Here is a 19444-nt window from a genome sequence, read left to right on the forward strand (position 1 = left end):
ATGTGTTTCAGAAGTCCAGCAAATGCTCTTTCTCCACATAAACAGTTTCTTGAAGGAGCATTTCAATCCTGTCTGGGCCAGTTTCAACAAAAGTCTACAGGACCTGTCCATTGCTCTGCACAATCTTTCCCAGAGTGTGGAAGCTAACCGGAAGAGCATAGAGCTATTCCAAGAAAGTTCTGTGCCCAGAAAAGATTTCCAAGAACTAGGGACAAAGTTCGAATCCAAAGTCCAAGCCAATGTTCTGAGGGCCGACCAGATGAAGCGAGAAATGGATCATCATAACTACTTGCAACAAGCCTCCATCCATTACAATCTTACGATGATCAAAGCGGATACGGACCTGAAGCTCAAGAGACACCACAAGCAGCAGCAGTCTTTTTTATTGGCTTTAAACAACAGTTTGGCCGACATGAGACAAGAGCAAAATAAGCTCCGTGGTGAGCTTGAGCTCCTAAACAGAAATGTTGCAATGTTCCCAAGGCAATTGGGCAATCAGGGTGTGGGGTTTGCTGATATAGATATGCAGAGCTTCAATCAGACTTTGGAAAAACATGCTCGGGAGCTAAAGACACTTTATGAGGAGTCTGAAAAAGACTATGAAGAACTAACAGATTCCATCACAAGGCTAAAAGACAGCTCAAAACGTGACATAGAGGACTTCCGAGTACGATTAATAGAAGGGAGTCTCATGGTCGATGAATACAGAGAAGATGTAGAAAGGAGGATTTTCGTTCTTAATAATAGTCTGGCAGATATTCAGGAAAATTACCAGAGTCTACAGAAGTCCATGAAGACATGCTGTTGTGAAGACCAGCCTTCAAGTACTAATGTGGAAGACTTAAAGAACATCACTGAGATGCATGGAGAACATCTGAAGCATCTGGAGGCACGTTTAAAAGATCTTGCTGCTGCTTTCCCGCTTATCCACCAATCTTTGGATTTCCAGCAAGAGCAAAGTTGGAAGCTACAAGATGGCTTGTCTCTCTTAAAAAACCATTCGGAAGTTTTTTCTGAGGAGATTGATATGGTGAAAAAAGCTGACGAGAAGATGCGGGACCATGTGACATATCTCAACAGTTCTTTTAACTCATTGCTGGTGGATGCATTGAGACATGAGAAGGCCCTTGAGATCCTGCTTGGAGAGGAAATTTTGGAACACCTATCTGAAGAAGAAGAGGTAATTCTATCCACAGATCAACTTCCTGTGATGAGCATCAAATTAATTTCTGACCATCTCAAGAAGCAAAGTATGACACTAGAATCTTTTAAGAAGAGAATAGACTTTTGGGAAGCAGATCATGAAAATAATCCACATGAACATAAATCTTCGAAAGATCCTGATACTGAGAAACAAATAGACCACAATCCCCAACATGCTAGAGTAGAATATATGGAGCCAAACCATGAAGCTGTCATGGAGGATGCCTTAGACAATCCAGCATACCATGACATTACAACCCTAAAAAGAGAGATTGGCCACCTTACCAAAGAGATGAAGAAATTTGAATTGCATTGGGATCATATTCATTCCTGCTGCAATCAAACTGAGGCCAACCTAGGGGACCTCCTCAGCGTTTCAGTGAAGGAGGTGAAGGAAGATCTTGTATCAGCCCAAAAAAACTTTGAAGAACATCTAGCGATCTTTCAGAAATTATTTGGAAATAGTAAGGAGTTGGCTGCCTCAAACATAAGCCTGGATGTAGCAAAGCTCCAGTTGCTGTTGAGCAGAAAAACGAGGAAGCATTTTAAGGAGCAAGAACAGCAAAACATGAAGAACAAGAAAGAGGTCCATGGCCACAGAGAAGTCACTTTGAATGGAAGAAACAAGATAAATGGAGAGACATTGGAGGAAGGTAGGTTTCTTCCAACTTTTAAAAATGTTCTCATCATGGTTTCCTAAACTTCTTGTTCTGCATTTGTGGGTGGGTGCTGAGATCTCAGCGGACTGTTATTTTATTCTTAGAATTAATAATTGCTCATATATCTTATATCTATATAAAATAAGTCACAATTGTGTATCATCTGGACTGTCATATGACCCAGGCTTCCTTAAAAAGCATGAAGCTGAGTTTGGGTCTCGGCAAAAACTCTTTTATTTTATTCTTTTCATTCACAGTCAGCAAGGCTGGGCAAACAGTCTTTCAGAGGAATATTTATCAACACGAACCTTATCTCACTTGGAGAGCTGCCAGTTCACTAGTTTCCAAATGCATGGCAAGGCAACACTTGGCACAGAGTCTCTTATAATCACAAACAGAAGTTTCCACTCTTAAAATGACCAAAGGAATGAATTGTTTCCTGCAAAAGCTCTTTCCTCTTTTGTTTCCTATAGCCAATCACCTCCAAGCTATGGCTTTACTCCCAAGTTGACTCTGCTTTCTTAGCTGTTCTTGTCTTCTGGCAGCTCTGCACATGTGCACACTGGGAACAGGCTCCAGCTGTTCCTCTGCCTCACTGCTGTCTAGCTCCCTCTCTGCCTCCAATGCAGAACCCTTGTTTGAGCTTTCCTCAGCCCCCAGGACTGGCCCATGTTCCCCCCTAACCTCCTCACTGTCCGACTCTGCTGCCAGCTTTGCTAGCTACCAGCAAGCCACAACAATATGATAGGTTGGTATATGAACACATCTGGATTTGGGTTCTTTTATTTAAAGCTATTTAAAACTATTTTAAGAGAGTGGTGGTGGATATGAAGAAAGCATAACCCTAAAAGGTCCGGATTGATCCTTACAACCTTTGAACACTTCTTTCCTCAGCCAGGGTCCTTCCCATTTTCTTCTCCCTGTCTTGGACTGGGGTGAGTTGCCCTATCTAAGAAAATGAAAGTCAATGTAGAGAAAAGTAAGGTTTGATGCTTAGGCAAAAAACCCCAAATATTCAGATACAGAAACTTGGCTTAATAGCAGTAACTGCGAGAGGGATCTTGGACTACTGGTGGACAATTACTTAAATATGAGCTTGCAGTGTGCAGCGGCAGCCAAAAAAGTCAATGTAATCATAGCAGAGGAATAGAATCAAGATCACATGAAGAATTAGTATTGCTTTATAAAGCCCTGGTAAGACCACACAGAATACTGAATCCAGTTTTGGTCACCACATTATAAAAAAGATGTTGAGACTCTGGGAGCGCAGAAAAGAGCAACAAAGATGGTTAGAAGTTTGGAGGCTAAAACATATGAAGAACTGTTTGAAAAATTGGGTATGGCTAGTCTAGAGAAAAGAAGGACTAGGGGTGACAGAACAGCAGTGCTCCAATGTTTGAGGGGCTGCCACAAAGAAGAGGGGGGGTCAACTTATTTTCCAAAGCACCAGAAGGCAAGACAAGAAATAATGGAAACTAATCAAAGAGGAATTCAACCTAGAACTAAGGAGACATTTCCTGACAGAACAAATAATCAGTGGAATGGCTTGCCTCTAGAACTTCTGATTGCTCCATCACTGGAGGCTTTTAAGAAGAGGCTGAATAGTCATTTGTCTGAAATTGTATAGGGCCGTGATGGTGAACCTATGCCACAGATGGCAAGTGGAGCCATTTGTTAGGGCATGCGAGGCGTTGCCCTGTCAGCTCCAGTGTGCATGCGTGCGCTGGACGGCTGACTTCGGCCTTCTTTTAAGGCTGTTTTTCACCCTCCGGAGGCTTCCCTGAAGCATCTGGAGCACGAAAAACCAGCCCGATGGGCAAACTGGAAATTTGGGAATAAACTTCTGGTTTGCTTGTAGGGCCGTTTTTCGCCCTCCTGAGCCTTCAGGAGGCTTCCCTGAAGCAGGTCATGTGCATAACATTATGGGTGTGGGCATGCCTGTGCATGACCTCCCTGCGCCCCCCCACCCCGCTTTTGGCATGTGATGGGAAAAAGGTTAGCCATCACTGGTATAGAGTCTCCTGCTTGAGCAGAAGGTTGGACTAGAAGACCTCCAACTCTGTTATTCTGTTAATTTTGCTGAAGAGACTGATGTGGGGAGTTGAGTTTTCAGTTTTTGATTCTGGATGGAAAAGATCTAGAATGCTGGGGAAATTCAGAAACCTTAGATGTCCACTGCCAATTTCTGTGGGTTGCATTGAAATCTCAGTTTTGTGTTTTCCAACCTTGGGGACACCAGTTGTGTAGGCCAAGGGTTGTGGTACTGGTATCCATTTCTGGGAATGTTGGGAGTGGACTTGCATGCTGGATTTTGTCACTGGATTTTGTCAAGATCATGAAGCACTGAACTGGATGGCCAGACAAGTTGGATGATACCAACAGAAGAGAATACCGTATTTTACAGAGTATACGATGCACCTTCCCCCCCAAAAAGGGTAATAAATTATACAAATGTAGCTCCCCTCCCCACCAAGGCCAAAAACGTGAGGCATGGAGGCAGCAATGGTCTGTGGCAATCCCTGCAGCCTGGAAGAGCTGATTGGGGGTATTCCGTCAGTCCGATCCACCTGCCAATCAGCTGTGCTGAATCAGGCTGCAATAAGTGGTGAAGCTGACCTGGCTGATCAGAGTTTGCAGCAGGAATCACATTCAGAAATTACAGTAACTGATTCAGCAAAACACAAGTAGTTTCACTTTCAGTTCTCAGCTAAGCCAGGCTCCTTCCTGTCTCCTTGTTGCTCACACAGCAAATACTGTTTCAGAGTCCAAATAGCCCTCCCTGGCTGATTTAATTGCTATGCCTATTCATTGGCTCACCTTCTACTATGTGGGTCAAGTCAGGAAGCTAGTCAGCTGAATACCATGGATGCTGATAGGCAGAGGCAGAATTTTTTTCTTCTCATTTTCCTCCCCCAAAACTAAGATGCATCATGCTCCGGAGCCTCTCAGACTGTGAAAAATACGGTATTTGTAGCTCAGGGTTCAACTGTGATGCTTAGTGTCACTTAGTGACCTGCATTCCAGTGAGGCACGTTCCAGCCCCAGCTGTGATTGTAAGTTGAGGACTAGCTGTAGTGCATCTCAGAAGGGAAATGCTGAGGAAATGATTCAGTTAAAAAAGGAAATTTTGTCAAATACCTGGATCTATTTACAACTAATGCACATTTTCAGTTTCAGTGTCTGTTTGGGGAGATAGAATAGAATGATCAAGCACTATATAATCAAGTACAAAGAGAACATGAGGCTTTGAATATAATCTACAAATGCACTTTGCTCTGCTGGGATGAAATAGCCTGTATACTGTTGCCCTGCCTATTTAACTTATAAGCATGAGAAAGGCAGGGCTAGACGAATCAAAAGTTGGAATTAAGATTGCTGAGAGTAATATCAAAAACCTCAGTTATGCAGATGATACCACTCTAATGGCAGAAAGCGAAGAGGAATTGAAGAGTCTCATGATGCAGGTGAAGAAGGAGAGTACAAAAGTTGGCTAGAAACTCAACATTAAGAAAACTAAGTTCATGGCATCCAGCCCTCTCAATTTCTGGCAAATAGATGGGGAAGAACTTGAGGAAGTGACCGATTTTATTTTCCTGGGCTCCAAAATCACCGCAGATGGAGACTGCAGCCAAGAAATTAAAAGACGCTTGCTCCTGGGGAGGAAAGCTATGGCAATTCTAGACAGCATACTAAAAAGCAAAGACATCACCCTACCAACAGAAGTGTGTATCGTCAATGCTATGGTTTTCCCAGTTGCAATGTATGGCTGTGAAAATTGGACCATAAGAAAGGTTGAGTGCCAAAGAATGGAGACCTTTGAACTCTGGTGCTGGAGAAGATTCCTGCAAGTCCCTTGGACTGCAAGCAATAGCAATAGCAATAGCAGTTAGACGTATATACCGCTTCATAGGGCTTTCAGCCCTCTCTCAGCGGTTTACAGAGTCAGCATATCACCCCCCCAGTCTGGGTCCTCATTTTACCCACCTCGGAAGGATGGAAGGCTGAGTCAACCCTGAGCCAGTGAGATTTGAACCGCAGAACTGCAGATAACAGTCAGCTGAAGTGGCTGCAATACAGCACTCTAACCACTGCGCCACCTCATCAATGCCATCAAACCGTTCAGTCCTAGAGGAGATCAACTCTGACTGCTCTTTAGAAGGCCAGATCCTGAAGAGGAAACTCAAGTACTTTGGCCACCTAATGAGAAGGAAGGACTCCCTGGAGAAGAGCCTCATGTTGGGAATGATTGAGGGCAAAAGAAGAAGGGGACGGCAGAGAATGAGGTGGCTGGATGGAATCACCGAAGTAATCGGGGTGAGCTTAAATGGACTCCACAGGGTGGTAGAGGACAGGAAGGCCTGGAGGAATGTTGTCCATGGGGTTGCAATGAGTCAGACATAACTTTGCAACTAACAACAACAAATACAAAAGCATGTTGTACCAGAGATTCAGAGTGAAAAATGTACCCTATGCCCTTGGTTAGCTTTCAATATCTCTCTCTAATAAATGTGGAGAGGTAATGATCCGGAGTTTTTAAAAAGCTTAGGAAAATAACCACCCAGTTAAATCAAAAAAGTTGGAGTTTATCAATAAGATGGCAACAGCTAAAAGGGATCTTGAGGAAGCCGTCTGATTAAAGTCTGAGTATCAAGTATTTTTCTTCTCTGGTGAAGTTATTTTGCTTTGTAGCAGTGACATCTCCTGGCCATCTTCCTTTTCCCAAGCTGAACTGACTGCTTCCCAGGTGGTGTTGCAGGACTCTTTGTTGCAATGCAGAGCAGATGCCACCTTGTGGTGTCCACCTCCTTTGCTATTTTTTTATTTGTATCTATTTCATCAAACATGTATTAGATAACAGATATAAGTATAAACAAGATTTTGAATACATGAAAAGGACACAAATAAAAGGAAAAATTAGGACAGGGACGGTAGGCACATTGGTGCGCTTATGCACGCCCCTTACAGACCTCTTAGGAATGGGGTGGAGTCGACAATAGACAGTTAAAGTTTTGGGGGGTTGAGGAAGAAACCACAGTCAGGTAACACATCCCAGGCATTGACCACTCTGTTGCTGAAGTCATATCTTATGCAATCAGGTTCGGAGTGATTTATCTTAAGTTGCTCATGTATTGTTGTGGTTGAAGCTGAAGTAGTCATTGATAGGTGGGATGTTGTAGCAGATAATTTTATGTACTATGCTTAGATTGGATGGAAGATGGCGAAGTTCTAAGTTGTCTAAGGCCAAAATGTCAAGTCTGGTGGCATAAGGGATTCCTTTACTGAGACAAGGTTGGGTGGGAGGTTTTCAGGACTTCTCATGTTTCGCTTTGGGTGGTTGAGTTGTCGGTCTAATCTCAGAAGTAGCCTGTGTTTTGTCTGTTTCCTAGAGGCCTTTGTTTTTCTCCTTCATAGAATGAGGAAGGGAAATATGATCCTTTTTCCACCTTTTGGATGAGAAAAAAAATCCAGTTTGGACAGGGTTGATCTTCTTATGGATAACTCCAGAGCAGGTGCTGAGAGTTGTGTTTATCCATACACTGAGCACCAATAGTTGTGCTTCATGCATCATATTGTCCAGACAAACTATTTTGTTTAATGGGTATGGCTTGTATGGTTGGAGAAACATATTGTCTAAACTGGAGTCTTCACTTATATTCACGTCAAACAGTGGTGAAATTCATTTTTTTTTACTACCGGTTCGGTTGGTGTGGCTTGGTGGGCATGGCCGGGCTTGGTGGGTGTGGCAGGGGAAGGATACTACAAAATCTGAATTCCCACCCTAATCTGGGGTCAGCTAGAGGTGGCATTTGCTGGTTCTCCAAACTACTCAAAATTGCTGCTACCGGTTCTCCAGAACCTGTCAGAACCTGCTGCACTTCACCCTTGATGTCAAACCCCTTGATAGCTCAATCCTGCACGGAGTCCTTATTTCTCATCTCTCTCTAGGGGAGCATTTAGGGCAAGGTGGTGCAGTGGTTAGAGTGCAGTACTGCAGCCACTTCAGCTGACTGTTAGCTGCAGTTCGGCGGTTCAAAACTCACCGGCTCAAGGTTGACTCAGCCTTTCATCCTTCCGAGGTGGGTAAAATGAGGACCCAGACTGTGGGGGCAATATGCTGACTCTGTAAACCGCTTAGAGAGGGCTGAAAGTCCTATGAAGTGGTATATAAGTCTAACTGCTATTGCTATTGCTAAACACACAAAAGATGAATAATTATTACATTAAGCAGAATCACCTGGAGAAACTTCAGGATGATGCTGTGGGGCCTGCCAATGGTATGGCCAGATGTTAGAACTCCATGTGACAGTGCAGTTCTTGACATCACCATTACGTTAAGATATAGAACCATGATGCTGAACCTATGGCCCATCCCAGCTCCACTGCGCATGACCACGTGCCTCCCACCGGCCAGATGGTCTTTTGGTCTCTGCCGCGCATGTGCAGGGTGCATGCAGGGGGACGCACGGGTGTATATGCATGGGGTGGGCTGCATACATGGGGGGATCACAAAGTATTTTAGGGCCTTGCGCCCCCCCCTGCGCCCCATTTTGGGCCTGCACCAACTTGGAAGCCAAAAATGGGTGAGGGGCGAATGCACAGAGTGGGGGCGGGGGAGTGCAGGGGTGTGTGTGCATGTACACACAGGGGGATGGGGCATGTGGGGGGGTCACACGCATTGCATTATGGGTGTGGGGGCACGCACGCTGTCGTGCACACATGCTTTCAACACGTGATGACAAAAAGATTAGCCATCACTGATATAGAATATATTTGAGGAGCAAACAAGGATGGGAAGAGGGAGATGGAGACAGTCTTAGATGACTGTGGAAAACTGGGAATCACAATCTGGATCAGAGCAAAATTCACTAGAGCACTGGAATTCCTACAGTTACGGTTATGTGGAAGTCTGTTTGCATCCCTTAATTTTTCATTTTTCTTACCTCCAGGCACCACGGTGGCTTTCTATGTGCAATACGCCGAAGATAAAGAAGAGCCCTCTGTCCTTAACCGCACCTACCTTAACTACGGAGGAGGTTACTCTTACGAACAGAGGTGCTTCAAGGCATCTCATCATGGGGTTTATATGGTGGTGGTAGGTGCCGAGTTTCCCCCAGGACCTGCCTTGGGACAACTGGTCTTCAGCAACGGCCACAAAATGACTCTCATAAACAACAAGAAGAGGAAATCCAGTGGTGGCTACACAACTGTCTTCGCCCTGGTGGAACTGGAGAAGGGGGACTTGATGTGGTTTGAACTGGTGCAAGGGGACACAGTGAGACAGAACACAGTTGGCCTGAGCATGGTGGGATTCCTGCTCCTGAAAACCTGAGAAGAGGCACCTTGGTGACATCAGGGGGTCTTCCTGCGAGCGCAGGTGGTTTGATGTTTCAATGAATGGCCTGTTTTCTCTGTGCTAGGACTTTAGTCCAGCAATGCTTTCTAGAAGGACTTCAGTAGCTGCTTAGCCACAGCTCAAGCGAGGTGGAGTTGCAGAAGACAATCGGTTTCTTCAACCAGCTACCAGGCAGGTGCTTGTGACGTTTTTTCCCCTTTATGGTCCTCAACATTCTTGTGTTGTCAGCCGCCCCAGAATTGTTGGAGACACGAGACAGGCGGCAAATACATTTTATAAATAAAAACTCACTTCCGATCCCAACGCCCACAGTTTGCAAAGCCAGGCTATGAGTAGGAAGAGAGAGTAACGCTTCTAGAACCCATCCATGGAAAAATCTAACTTTGTGCATCACTTTATCCAAACAAACTACTGTATTTTTCGGAGTATAAGATGCATCATTTCCCCCTAAAAGAGGGTGATTATTTGGGTGCATCTTATACACTGAATGTAGCCCCACCCGTCCCCCATCCTTTGGCCTCTGCCTCCCAGCAATTTGCGTCCTTGCAACAAATGGGGAAAATGGGGCTTGAGGAGGCTGCAATAGGCTATAGCAATCCCTGCAGCCTGAAACAGCTGATGATCGGGAGGCTCGCTTAAACTGAAAGTGAAACTTGCTGTTTGCTCCATGAGGCAAGTTGCTGGGAGGCAGAAACAGATTTTTTTTCTTGTGCTAATCAGGCTGTTTGCTGCAAGAAAGTAAGTCAATAACTATAAATGCCTATAGAATGTTCAAATTATTAGACTTATTTTTTAAAGACTGCTTTATTATTGTTCTAGACAGCTTAACAAAATGAAGAAGCTTTTTAAAATAAATGCTTGATCTGAAGAGGCCCAGTGCCATTGTATCTTCTTTTAGAAAGCATAGAATAACTATACTTCCAGAAAGCACATCAATTTTAACAGCATCTGTACAAGTATAGTCTGAAATGCAACACTACAAACAGTGTATATTGTCTGTACTGTTTGCTGATTGTTGCAAGGAGGCAAATTGCTGGGAGGCAGAAGCAGATTTCCCCCCCCCCCTTGTTTTCCTCCCCAAAAGCTAAGTGCGTCTTATACTTCAGAACATCTTGTACTCCGAAAAATATGGTACTTTGTTTAATGAATGTGGCTCGTTTGTTCCTGCATCATCTATAGCAGGGGTGTCAAACTCACGGCGTCACTTGCTGTCACATGACTTCCCCCCCCCCTTCGCTAAACTGGGTGTGAGTGTAGCCAGTGCATGATGCATCCAGCCCGTGGGCCATGAGTTTGGTACCTCTGATCTATAGTCTACCTGGAGAATTAGAAACTTAGTGGTTGTGACATTTTTTTCCTTTTGTCGTCCTCAACGTGTTTGTGTTGCCAGCTGCCCCAGAGTTGTTGGATACAAGACGGGCAGCAAATAAATTTTATAAATGAAATGTCATGTCTGATTCCAATACCCATGTTTGCAGAGCCAAGTTATAACTAGGAAGGGAGAGCAATGCTTCTGGAACCCATCCATGGAAAAACACAACTTTGTGCTTCCTATTGTCCAAAGAAATTACTTTATTTAACGGATGCAGCTTGTTTCTTCCTTCACCATCTATAGCAGGGGTGTAAAACTCGATTTCATTGAGGGACACATCAGGGTTGTGTTTGACCTTGAGGGCAGGGTTGGGCGTGGCTGAGGTGGGCATGGCCAGCTTGACGTCACTCGTGTCAGGGGCATCTGTGGTGCCCCGAGTGATCTGCCAGTGAAAATGGGCTCCTGAGCTCCGTTTTCAGCAGCGAAGGCCTCCTGCCGCCCTCTGCTAGGGAAAAGGGAGCTTGAGGAGGTCACATATGGCACACCAAGCTCTGCTTTTGCTGACAGAGTGCAGCAGGAAGCTGTCGCAACTGAAAACAGAGCCCGGGAGGGTCATGCACAGCCCTCCCAAGCTCCGTTTTTGCTGACAGAGGCACTGCAGGCTGCTCCTTTGCTGTTTCTGGGGCAGCCCCATGGGCCAGTTCTAAGCACCCCCAGGTCGGATCTGGTCCCTGGGTCTTGGGTTTGACACCCCTGATCTATAGTCACACTGAAAGATTAGAACCCCAAGGAGAGCACTAAGGCAATTCTCCCATCCTCTTGAATCATCTGCAGGGAGCTAATGGAGACCAATCCACAGAGACAATCCTAAAAACTGTTGTTTAAAGATGACCATTCTCAGAAGTATTTGACTTCCTTGACCTTCCTGAGCCCAATTTCTTTTTTAACATCCTGTACTTAATGTACTTAAGAGTGATTATTTCCAAAATTCATGTGCTGAAAACTGTGGTATCAAACTCACCCGATGAATGGAAAATGTTTTTTTTTAAAGATAATTAGAAAATGCATAGCAGAATAAGAGAAAGTGTGGCAGGCCAAAGATCCAAGAGAAAAGATGGCTGCAGGCCTGTCACCTATAGTAGTTGGGGTTTATATAAGGATACCTCCAGATGATATCAGACTATAATTAGGATGGGATTTTTTTTAGGACAACTGCCCCAAACCCCCCCCTATAGGTAGAACTCATCTTACAATATTCATGTAGTGATCGTTTGAAATTAACAATGGCCCTGAAAAAAGTGACTTATGATAGTTTTTTACACTTACAACTGTTGTAGCATCTCCATGGTCACATGATCAAAATTCAGATGCTTGGCAACTGACTCATATTTATGATGGCCGCAGTCCTGGGATCATGTGATCACCTTTTGCGACCTACTGACATGCAAAGTCAATGGGGAACTCAAATTCACTTCCTAACCTTGTTACTAACTGAATGTGATGACCCGGGGCGTGGCACCCAAGCCACACAACCAGAGAACAGGTCTAACTTCCCTTTATTGATCCAACTTTGCCCCCAAATGTCCCCTATTTACTACAGGTCCTGGAGCAAAGCCCGTGGTGGGCTGCTGCTGGTTGGGACCGGTTCAAGCGGACTGGTAGTTGTACTCTGAGGGGTGGGCCCACTACCACCTCCACCAGGGTGCAATCCCATCCTATATTGCTGTATATTGATGCTGCGTGCATGTGCGGAAGGCATGCATGAGCAAATTGTTTTGATGCGGCATGCATGTGTGGAAGGCACATATGTGCGTGAAGTGTGCACACATGTGTATGTGCTTATAATTTCCGGTGATGGGTGAACCAGTTGTTACAGTATGTGACCCCCATCTCTGAGCAAAGCTCTCACACGGACTTTCAGCACCCGCTGGCTATGAGTAGTCCAGTAACCAGGGCCAGCAGTCCAGGTTAGCCGACAGTAACCAGGGCCAGCAATGCAGGTTAGCCAAACAGTAGTCCAGTAAGCCAGATTTAGCCATACAGTAACCTCCAGGCATCGGCAAGTGCACACAAGGCTCCACAAATTCAACACTTGTTCCTGACAAATGTCCCTTCCCCCAGGGACATCTCAGTCCCCAGGTGTGCCTTACATCTCAGTCCCCAGGTGTGCCTTGTGAAGGGGAGCAGGCACTCTCCTGCCTCATAGCTGACTCAGTCTGTGTTGTTCTTGCCTTCTCTCCATGCTCTAGGATCAGGATGAGGTAGTCCTTGCTCTTCATCGAGCTCTGTCTCTCTTGCTTCTCTTTCTAATCCTGAAAAGCCTTACCTGGGCTGACTCTGCCCTTCCCGACTTTCCTCCAAGGCCAATGGAGCTACCCTCTCACTCTGTCGGCTCTTGTTCCAGCTCAACTTCCCTCACAAATTCAGACTCCGATGGGAGTGTGACACTTAACAACTGCAGTGATTCGCTTAACAACTGCAGCAGGCAAGGTCACAAAATGGGGCAAAACTCATTTAATCACTGTCTCACTAAACAGGAGAAATTTTGCACTCAATTGTAGTCGTAAGTCGAGGCTTATCTATACACAGATGTATCTATATAAGCTTCACCTCCCAAAAATCTCTATCTTTTTTAAAAAATGAAGCTTATATTAATGGAATCTCTCTGCTCCTGGCACACCAACAGAGAGAGGGGATGTGTTTTTGGGTAAGAACTTTGCTTCCATATAAGCATTAGCAAATACACTAGCTAGCCCACCATTGAGACTCACAGCTAACTATTAAACAAATGACCATGTTTGGCTGGAAGATGTATCAGCAACACTGCATATGTGTAATATGATTTAGTCACCAGGGGACACATAAAGATAAGGATAAAATGTTATTCTTGTATCCCTTTGTAATGTTATTGCACCATTTCTTGACGATGTACAATGTCCTCCCCAATTCTGAGCCATAATAAATATGATTACTACACCAACTAAGAATAATCTTTATTGTACATGCCGAAGATCACTTTGTGTGCTAATTACACTGCGTGATGCAGTGCCAAACAACTCCTAGTTGGATTCTGAATTTAAGATACATGGGCAGCAACTCACCAAATAATATGAGCAGCTGGGAGTGAATCTGGCATACAATTTTAAGCACATTCTGTGTAAAATACAGGACTGGGATCCAACTGCTGTCTCTTACCAATTCCCCTCTGCTGCAATAAATACCAAGCAATTTAAAAACAAAGAAATTCAATGAAATTGAGTAAATGAAAAATTTGAATGAGCCCTGCCCAGTTAATAGTAATCGTGTTTAAGTCCCTTGAAAGTAAGGACTGTGTCTATGACTGAAATGTTTCTTTAAAAATCATACCCAGCCAAGTATGTCATGTTAAACTTTTGTAGTAAGTGGGACATATTTAAATCCTATGACTTAATGACCGAGAGGCCCTTGGTGCTCTCTGAGCTTGGTTGTTTTTTGCAGACTTCCTGGCCCAAACTACCATAGGTAACATCATCAGTCACTGATGAAGTCATGAAAATGTCTGCAAGAAAACAACCAAACTTAAAGAGCACCAAGGGCCCCTCATTTCAACCCTGAACTATATTCTCCATCAATTTAGTGTCTGATTTGCAATTCTTCTTGGCACAAAATTGGAGAATAGCAACAATCACTGCTGATAGAAGGTTTAGTATTTATGGTCAATTATGTAAGATCTCCAACTTTCAAGCTACCGCAATAGTATTAAATTGAAACATCTCAGGATATCGTTGTTCTGTTCTTACCCATCTTGAGAATGTTAAATTGTGACATCAGGATTGTGGATTTTAAAAAAGAACGCAACATGTTGACATCTCGTTTCCAACGGCACGTCAGAGGTTAGCTTCTTCATACATTGAGCCTCAGTCAAAGGATTCAATATTACCCGCAAACTCATCCTGCAAAATATGGATTCTTGGGTTGATCATACACGAGGCTCTTAGAAATCCCAATTCTATAATGATTCCAAAAGCAATTGGGAACCAACATAAAGGACGTTTTGGCAAAAGGGGGATAAATAGCAAGGTTGAAGGCGGGGAAAAAAAAAGAAAATGGCCAATTGGAATGAACTTTAAATGAAGTTGTCAGGGTAAAATCCTGCTTGCAGCCTCAACCTTTTTAGAAAATGGATTGTGGGAACACCAACTCTGGCAACTGTTATAAGATCATCCTTCCATCCAAATATCCCTCCATCCCTCCATGCACCCACCCAAACATCCATTCATTGATCTATCCACCTACCCACCCAAACATCCATGTATCCATCCAAATATCCATGTACCCTCCCACCCACCCATTCATCCAAATATCCATCCATCCATCCATCCACCGATCCACCCACCCATTCATCCAAATATCAATTCATTGATCCATTCACCTACCCACCCAAACATCCATGCATTCATCTATGCACCCAACGATCCACCCACTCATTCATCCAAATATCCATCCATCCATGCACCCACCCAAATATCCACCCACCCATTTATCCAAATATCTATCTACCTGCCCACCCAAACATCCACACATCTATCCAAATATCCATCCATCCATCCATCCTTCCCCCACCGTGCACCACCATTTTTAACATAGTTGAAACAGCTGTGCCATTTTTCTGAACAGACACATTTTCGTGTACTTGAGCAAGTTATTTTTTCCATGCTCTTTTTTTAAAAGCAAAAGAGGCCACCATAAATCTGGAATTCGGCAGCCACCCAATATTAAAACTGCTCAGGAACAAATATATTACTAACGTTTACTAAAATAAGGTTATTTACTAAAAAAAAAATGATACAGTGACATAAACTTGTGTACAGAACAAAGCAATTCATGGTAAACATAAGGCACCTTTTAAAACTGATGTGATACAAAAAAAATTGCCCAGTACATTTTAAAAACATTCTATGTCTGGCATCTGTAACAAAAGGAATATAATCAAGCTGCTGTTTTCACCCTCTCTTCTTTATTTACATGGTTTCTAAAGTCAGCTACATTATTCTTTCTGTATACAATATAATACATTTTTATATAAGGCAGGAATAAGCCAGCGCATGTAAGAGTAGTGAACTTCTAGACTGCATTCAAGGTCATTAGGCAAAACTATAATGAGATGATTTGAGTTTGGACAAAAAGCATTCTTCGTTCAAGGTTCATTTTATTTATATGCTGCCCTATTCCCAGCCGGATTCAGGGCGACGCACAAACCCAAGGAGGGGAAGGGAAACACAAAAACTACAATAAAAAGTACAGGGCATTTAAAACAACCAACAGCTACACGATTCGAGAGGGGAACGGAACTCATCGACCCCAGGCCTGCCGACACAGCCAGGTTTTAACGGCTTTTCGGAAGGCCTGGAGAGAGGTGAGGGTCCGAATCTCTGCAGGGAGCTCGTTCCAAAGGGCCAGAGCCGCCACAGAGAAGGCCCTCCACCGGGTAGTGGCTAGATGACATTGGCTAGTAGATGGAACCTGGAGGAGGCCTAATCTGTGTGATCTAATGGGTCTTTGGGAGGTAATTGGCAGCAGGCGGTCTCTCAAGTACCCAGGTCCAATACCATGAAGGGCTTTATAAGTGACGACTAGCACCTTGAACCGTATCCGGAGACCAATCGGTAACCAGTGCAGCTTCCGGAGGATAGGTGTAACGTGGGTGTACCGAAGTGCACCCACAATCGCTCGCGCGGCTGCATTCTGGACGAGCTGAAGTCTCCGAATGCTCTTCAAGGGCTGCCCCATTAGAGCGCATTGCAGTAGTCCAGTCTTGAGGTCATGAGGGCATGAGTGATTGTTGCGAGTGCCTCCTGGTTCAGGTAGGGACACAATTGGTGCACCAGGCGAACCTGGGCAAATGCCCCCCTGGTCACAGCCGACAAATGATGTTCTAAGGTCAGCTGTGGGTCCAAGAGGACTCCCAAATTGCGAACCCTGTCTGAGGGACGTAAAATTTCACCCCCCAGCCTGAGTGATGGGAGTACTAAATTTTTTGGGAGGGAAACACAACAGCCACTCGGTCTTGTCTGGATTGAGCGCAAGCTTGTTAACCCCCATCCAGATCCTGACAGCCTCCAGGCACTGGCACATCACGTCAACCGCTTCACTGAGTTGGCACGGGGCGGACAGATACAACTGGGTATCATCCGCGTACTGATGGTATTTTATCCCGTGCCGCCGAATGATCTCACCCAACGGCTTCATGTAGATGTTAAACAGGAGGGGGACAGGACCGAACCCTGTGGGACCCCATATTTCAGGGGCCTAGGGGTCGACCTCTGCCCCCCGACCAACATCGACTGCGACCTGTCCGAGAGGTAGGAGAACCACCGAAGAACGGTGCCTCCCACCCCCACCTCTCGTAACCGTCACAGAAGGATACCATGGTCGATGGTATCGAAGGCCGCTGAGAGGTCAAGAAGCACTAGGACGGAGACATGACCTCCATCCCTGGCTCTCCAGAGATCATTGGTCAGTGCGACCAAAGCGGTTTCCGTGCTGAAGCCAGGCTTGAATCCAGACTGAAAGGGATCCAGATAATCGGCTTCATCCAAGGACCGTTGGAGCTGAAAGGCCACCACTTTCTCAACACATTTATTACACCAGTAACAAGCCTTTAAATGAAGAACCCATCCGTTTTTTTTTTTTAAATGAGACAAGACAAGACAGGGATATTATTATGGAGGTGTCCCCCCCCCCAATGTGTCAACATCCTTTTTAGCTCATAGATTTGTCTGCAACAGCCTGTTTCTGGTGATCTCCCTGCCTTGTAAACCAGCATTTACCACTACAATGGACTGTGAGAAGACTCACAAGCACTGAAAATTTAGCAAAACATAAGGCAAAGGCCACCTTATATTTAACTGCTGTCACCAGACCATAAAATGGATCAAATCCAAGGCAGTTTCACCCAAGTCTTCCCCATGCACACCCAGCAGAATTTGGCAACTTTCTCATTTAGGATCGGTTGACACTATGGCAAGTCGATTTTTGCACGCTCTTTCTCTTTCTTTTGAAAGCAAAAATCCCAGTGCTTGTGAGAGCTGGAGAGGATTTTTCTGCCCTCCATGCTTTAGGGGTTGTAAACTGAACCAATTGGATCCACTGACAAATGACCCTAAAATAAGGACACCAATAGAGTGAGAAGCACGGAGGAAATAATTATGAGAAATTAAAGGTATCCTTTAATACCTTAATAACACATGGTGACACAATGGTTAGAGTTCAGTCCTGCAGGCTACTTCTGCTTGACTGCTGCCTGCCTGCAACTTGGTAGTTCAAATCTCACCAGGCTCAAGATTGACTCAGCTTTCTGTCCGTCTGAGGTCGGTAAAATGAGGACCCAGATTGTTGGGGGCAATATCCTGATGCTGTAAAACACTTACAGAAGGCTGTAAAACAGTATATAAGTCTAAGTGTTGTTGCTATCACTGAGATGAGCAAAAGGACTTTGATTGTTTAATAAGATTCGTCCTTTTTGCAAAGGGGGTTTTGTCTCTGAAATTACAGTGACGTTTGGCAGCATTATTCTAATAGAGATCTAAATCTTTCATTTCCTACTCCGTAATTAATGTCTTGTCCCATAGAATGAAAATTAATAGATAACTTCAATGAGCAGAAGGCTCACTGGGAAGATTACAATAGGAGGAACATTTTAGAGTGAAAAAAGGCGAATCTTGCATGGGATTACATGAATGGCTACTAACTATCAAATGCCTACAAGGTAGCCGGACCTGTCTGCTGCTTCTAACACCGTTCATTTCAAGGAGTAAACCATATGGAAATCTTCTTCCCCTACAATTGGGAACATTTTCCCCCTGATAATTTCAGTATCAATCTTGAGGCTTCCATTCACAAGAGCTTTTTAAGGTGGAAGGTTTTCTTAAAAGCATGGCTCAAAGAAACACACCTGTTGGCCAGGCATCAATCCACATAGCACATAATGGAAGACATTTACAAAGCGTTTTCGAAGAAGAGGTACGTACTCCCTACTAGTAACTGGACTGAAAAAGCACAATGCACCACTATCGAAACTTTGCAGATTGGGCAGGGCTGTAAGAAGGCCATTAGTTTAAACCAGGGGTCTCCAACCTTGGCAACTTTAAGACTTGTGGACAACAAGTCAACAAGTCCTAAAGTTGCCAAGGTTGGAGACCCCTGGTTTAAAACACAAAGCAAAACCATATTGAATTCTGACAACCTCTGCACAGTTCACTCTTGCTATAATGAACATCTTGTTTCTTTGCTTGCAACATAGCAGCTGAAATGTTCTCAAAGCCCTTCCCTTACACTGCCATCCCTTATGTTAATATCCACTGGCGGTTGGATCAAGCACACCACACAATTTTGCGTAGCCCAGCTTGGCCATCTGTGTTTAGACCTATCGTGTGCCCAAGAAGAGTTTTATCCCACAAGAGGTGGAGACATTGAGCATCCAATCTCCTTTGCATGCGAAAGTAGGAAATTCTGAATTGTCTTAGAACAACTTAGAATGTCTAAGAACAACCAGCTTTAAGTCGTAAGTTTAACAAAAGGCATCTGATCAGTGTTTCACTCAGATCCACCAAGTGACCTGGGATAAATGTGCACTTCAAAAATGGCAACCTGGGTTGGAAGATATATCAATAAAACTAAGGTGCTGGAAGAGACCTGTTGAATTATATACTAAATGACTAAACAGCCTGGGGAATATTAAGGATAAGCTGTGCTTTTTTCAGTTAAAGAATCAAGGCTGCGAGTATTGTGGCTTTTGGAAGTTGTGAGAGCTTCATCACTGGAAGTTTTCAAGAAGAGAGTGGACAGCTATTTGTCAGAAATGGTGTACGGTCTGCTTGAGTGGAGGGTTGGACTAGATGACCTTTAATGTCCCTTCCAACTCTGTTAATCTGTTAT

At 44.3% G+C, this 19444-nt stretch overlaps 1 protein-coding gene across 1 annotated transcript in view; it reads left to right on the top strand.

The window, feature by feature from the left end:
* Positions 1-9678, top strand: part of MMRN2 (multimerin 2) — a 32218-nt gene extending 22540 nt beyond the window's left edge. Inside the window, exons 6-7 of the mRNA XM_032231611.1 lie at positions 12-1856; positions 8810-9678. Of these exons, the coding sequence (XP_032087502.1) occupies positions 12-1856; positions 8810-9192 (2228 nt within the window). The 3' untranslated portion in view covers positions 9193-9678. The remainder of the gene's footprint in view (positions 1-11; positions 1857-8809) is intronic.
* Positions 9679-19444: the final 9766 nt, after the last annotated feature.

The sequence above is a fragment of the Thamnophis elegans genome, chromosome 15 (assembly GCF_009769535.1).
Source record: "Thamnophis elegans isolate rThaEle1 chromosome 15, rThaEle1.pri, whole genome shotgun sequence".
NCBI lineage: Eukaryota > Metazoa > Chordata > Lepidosauria > Squamata > Colubridae > Thamnophis > Thamnophis elegans.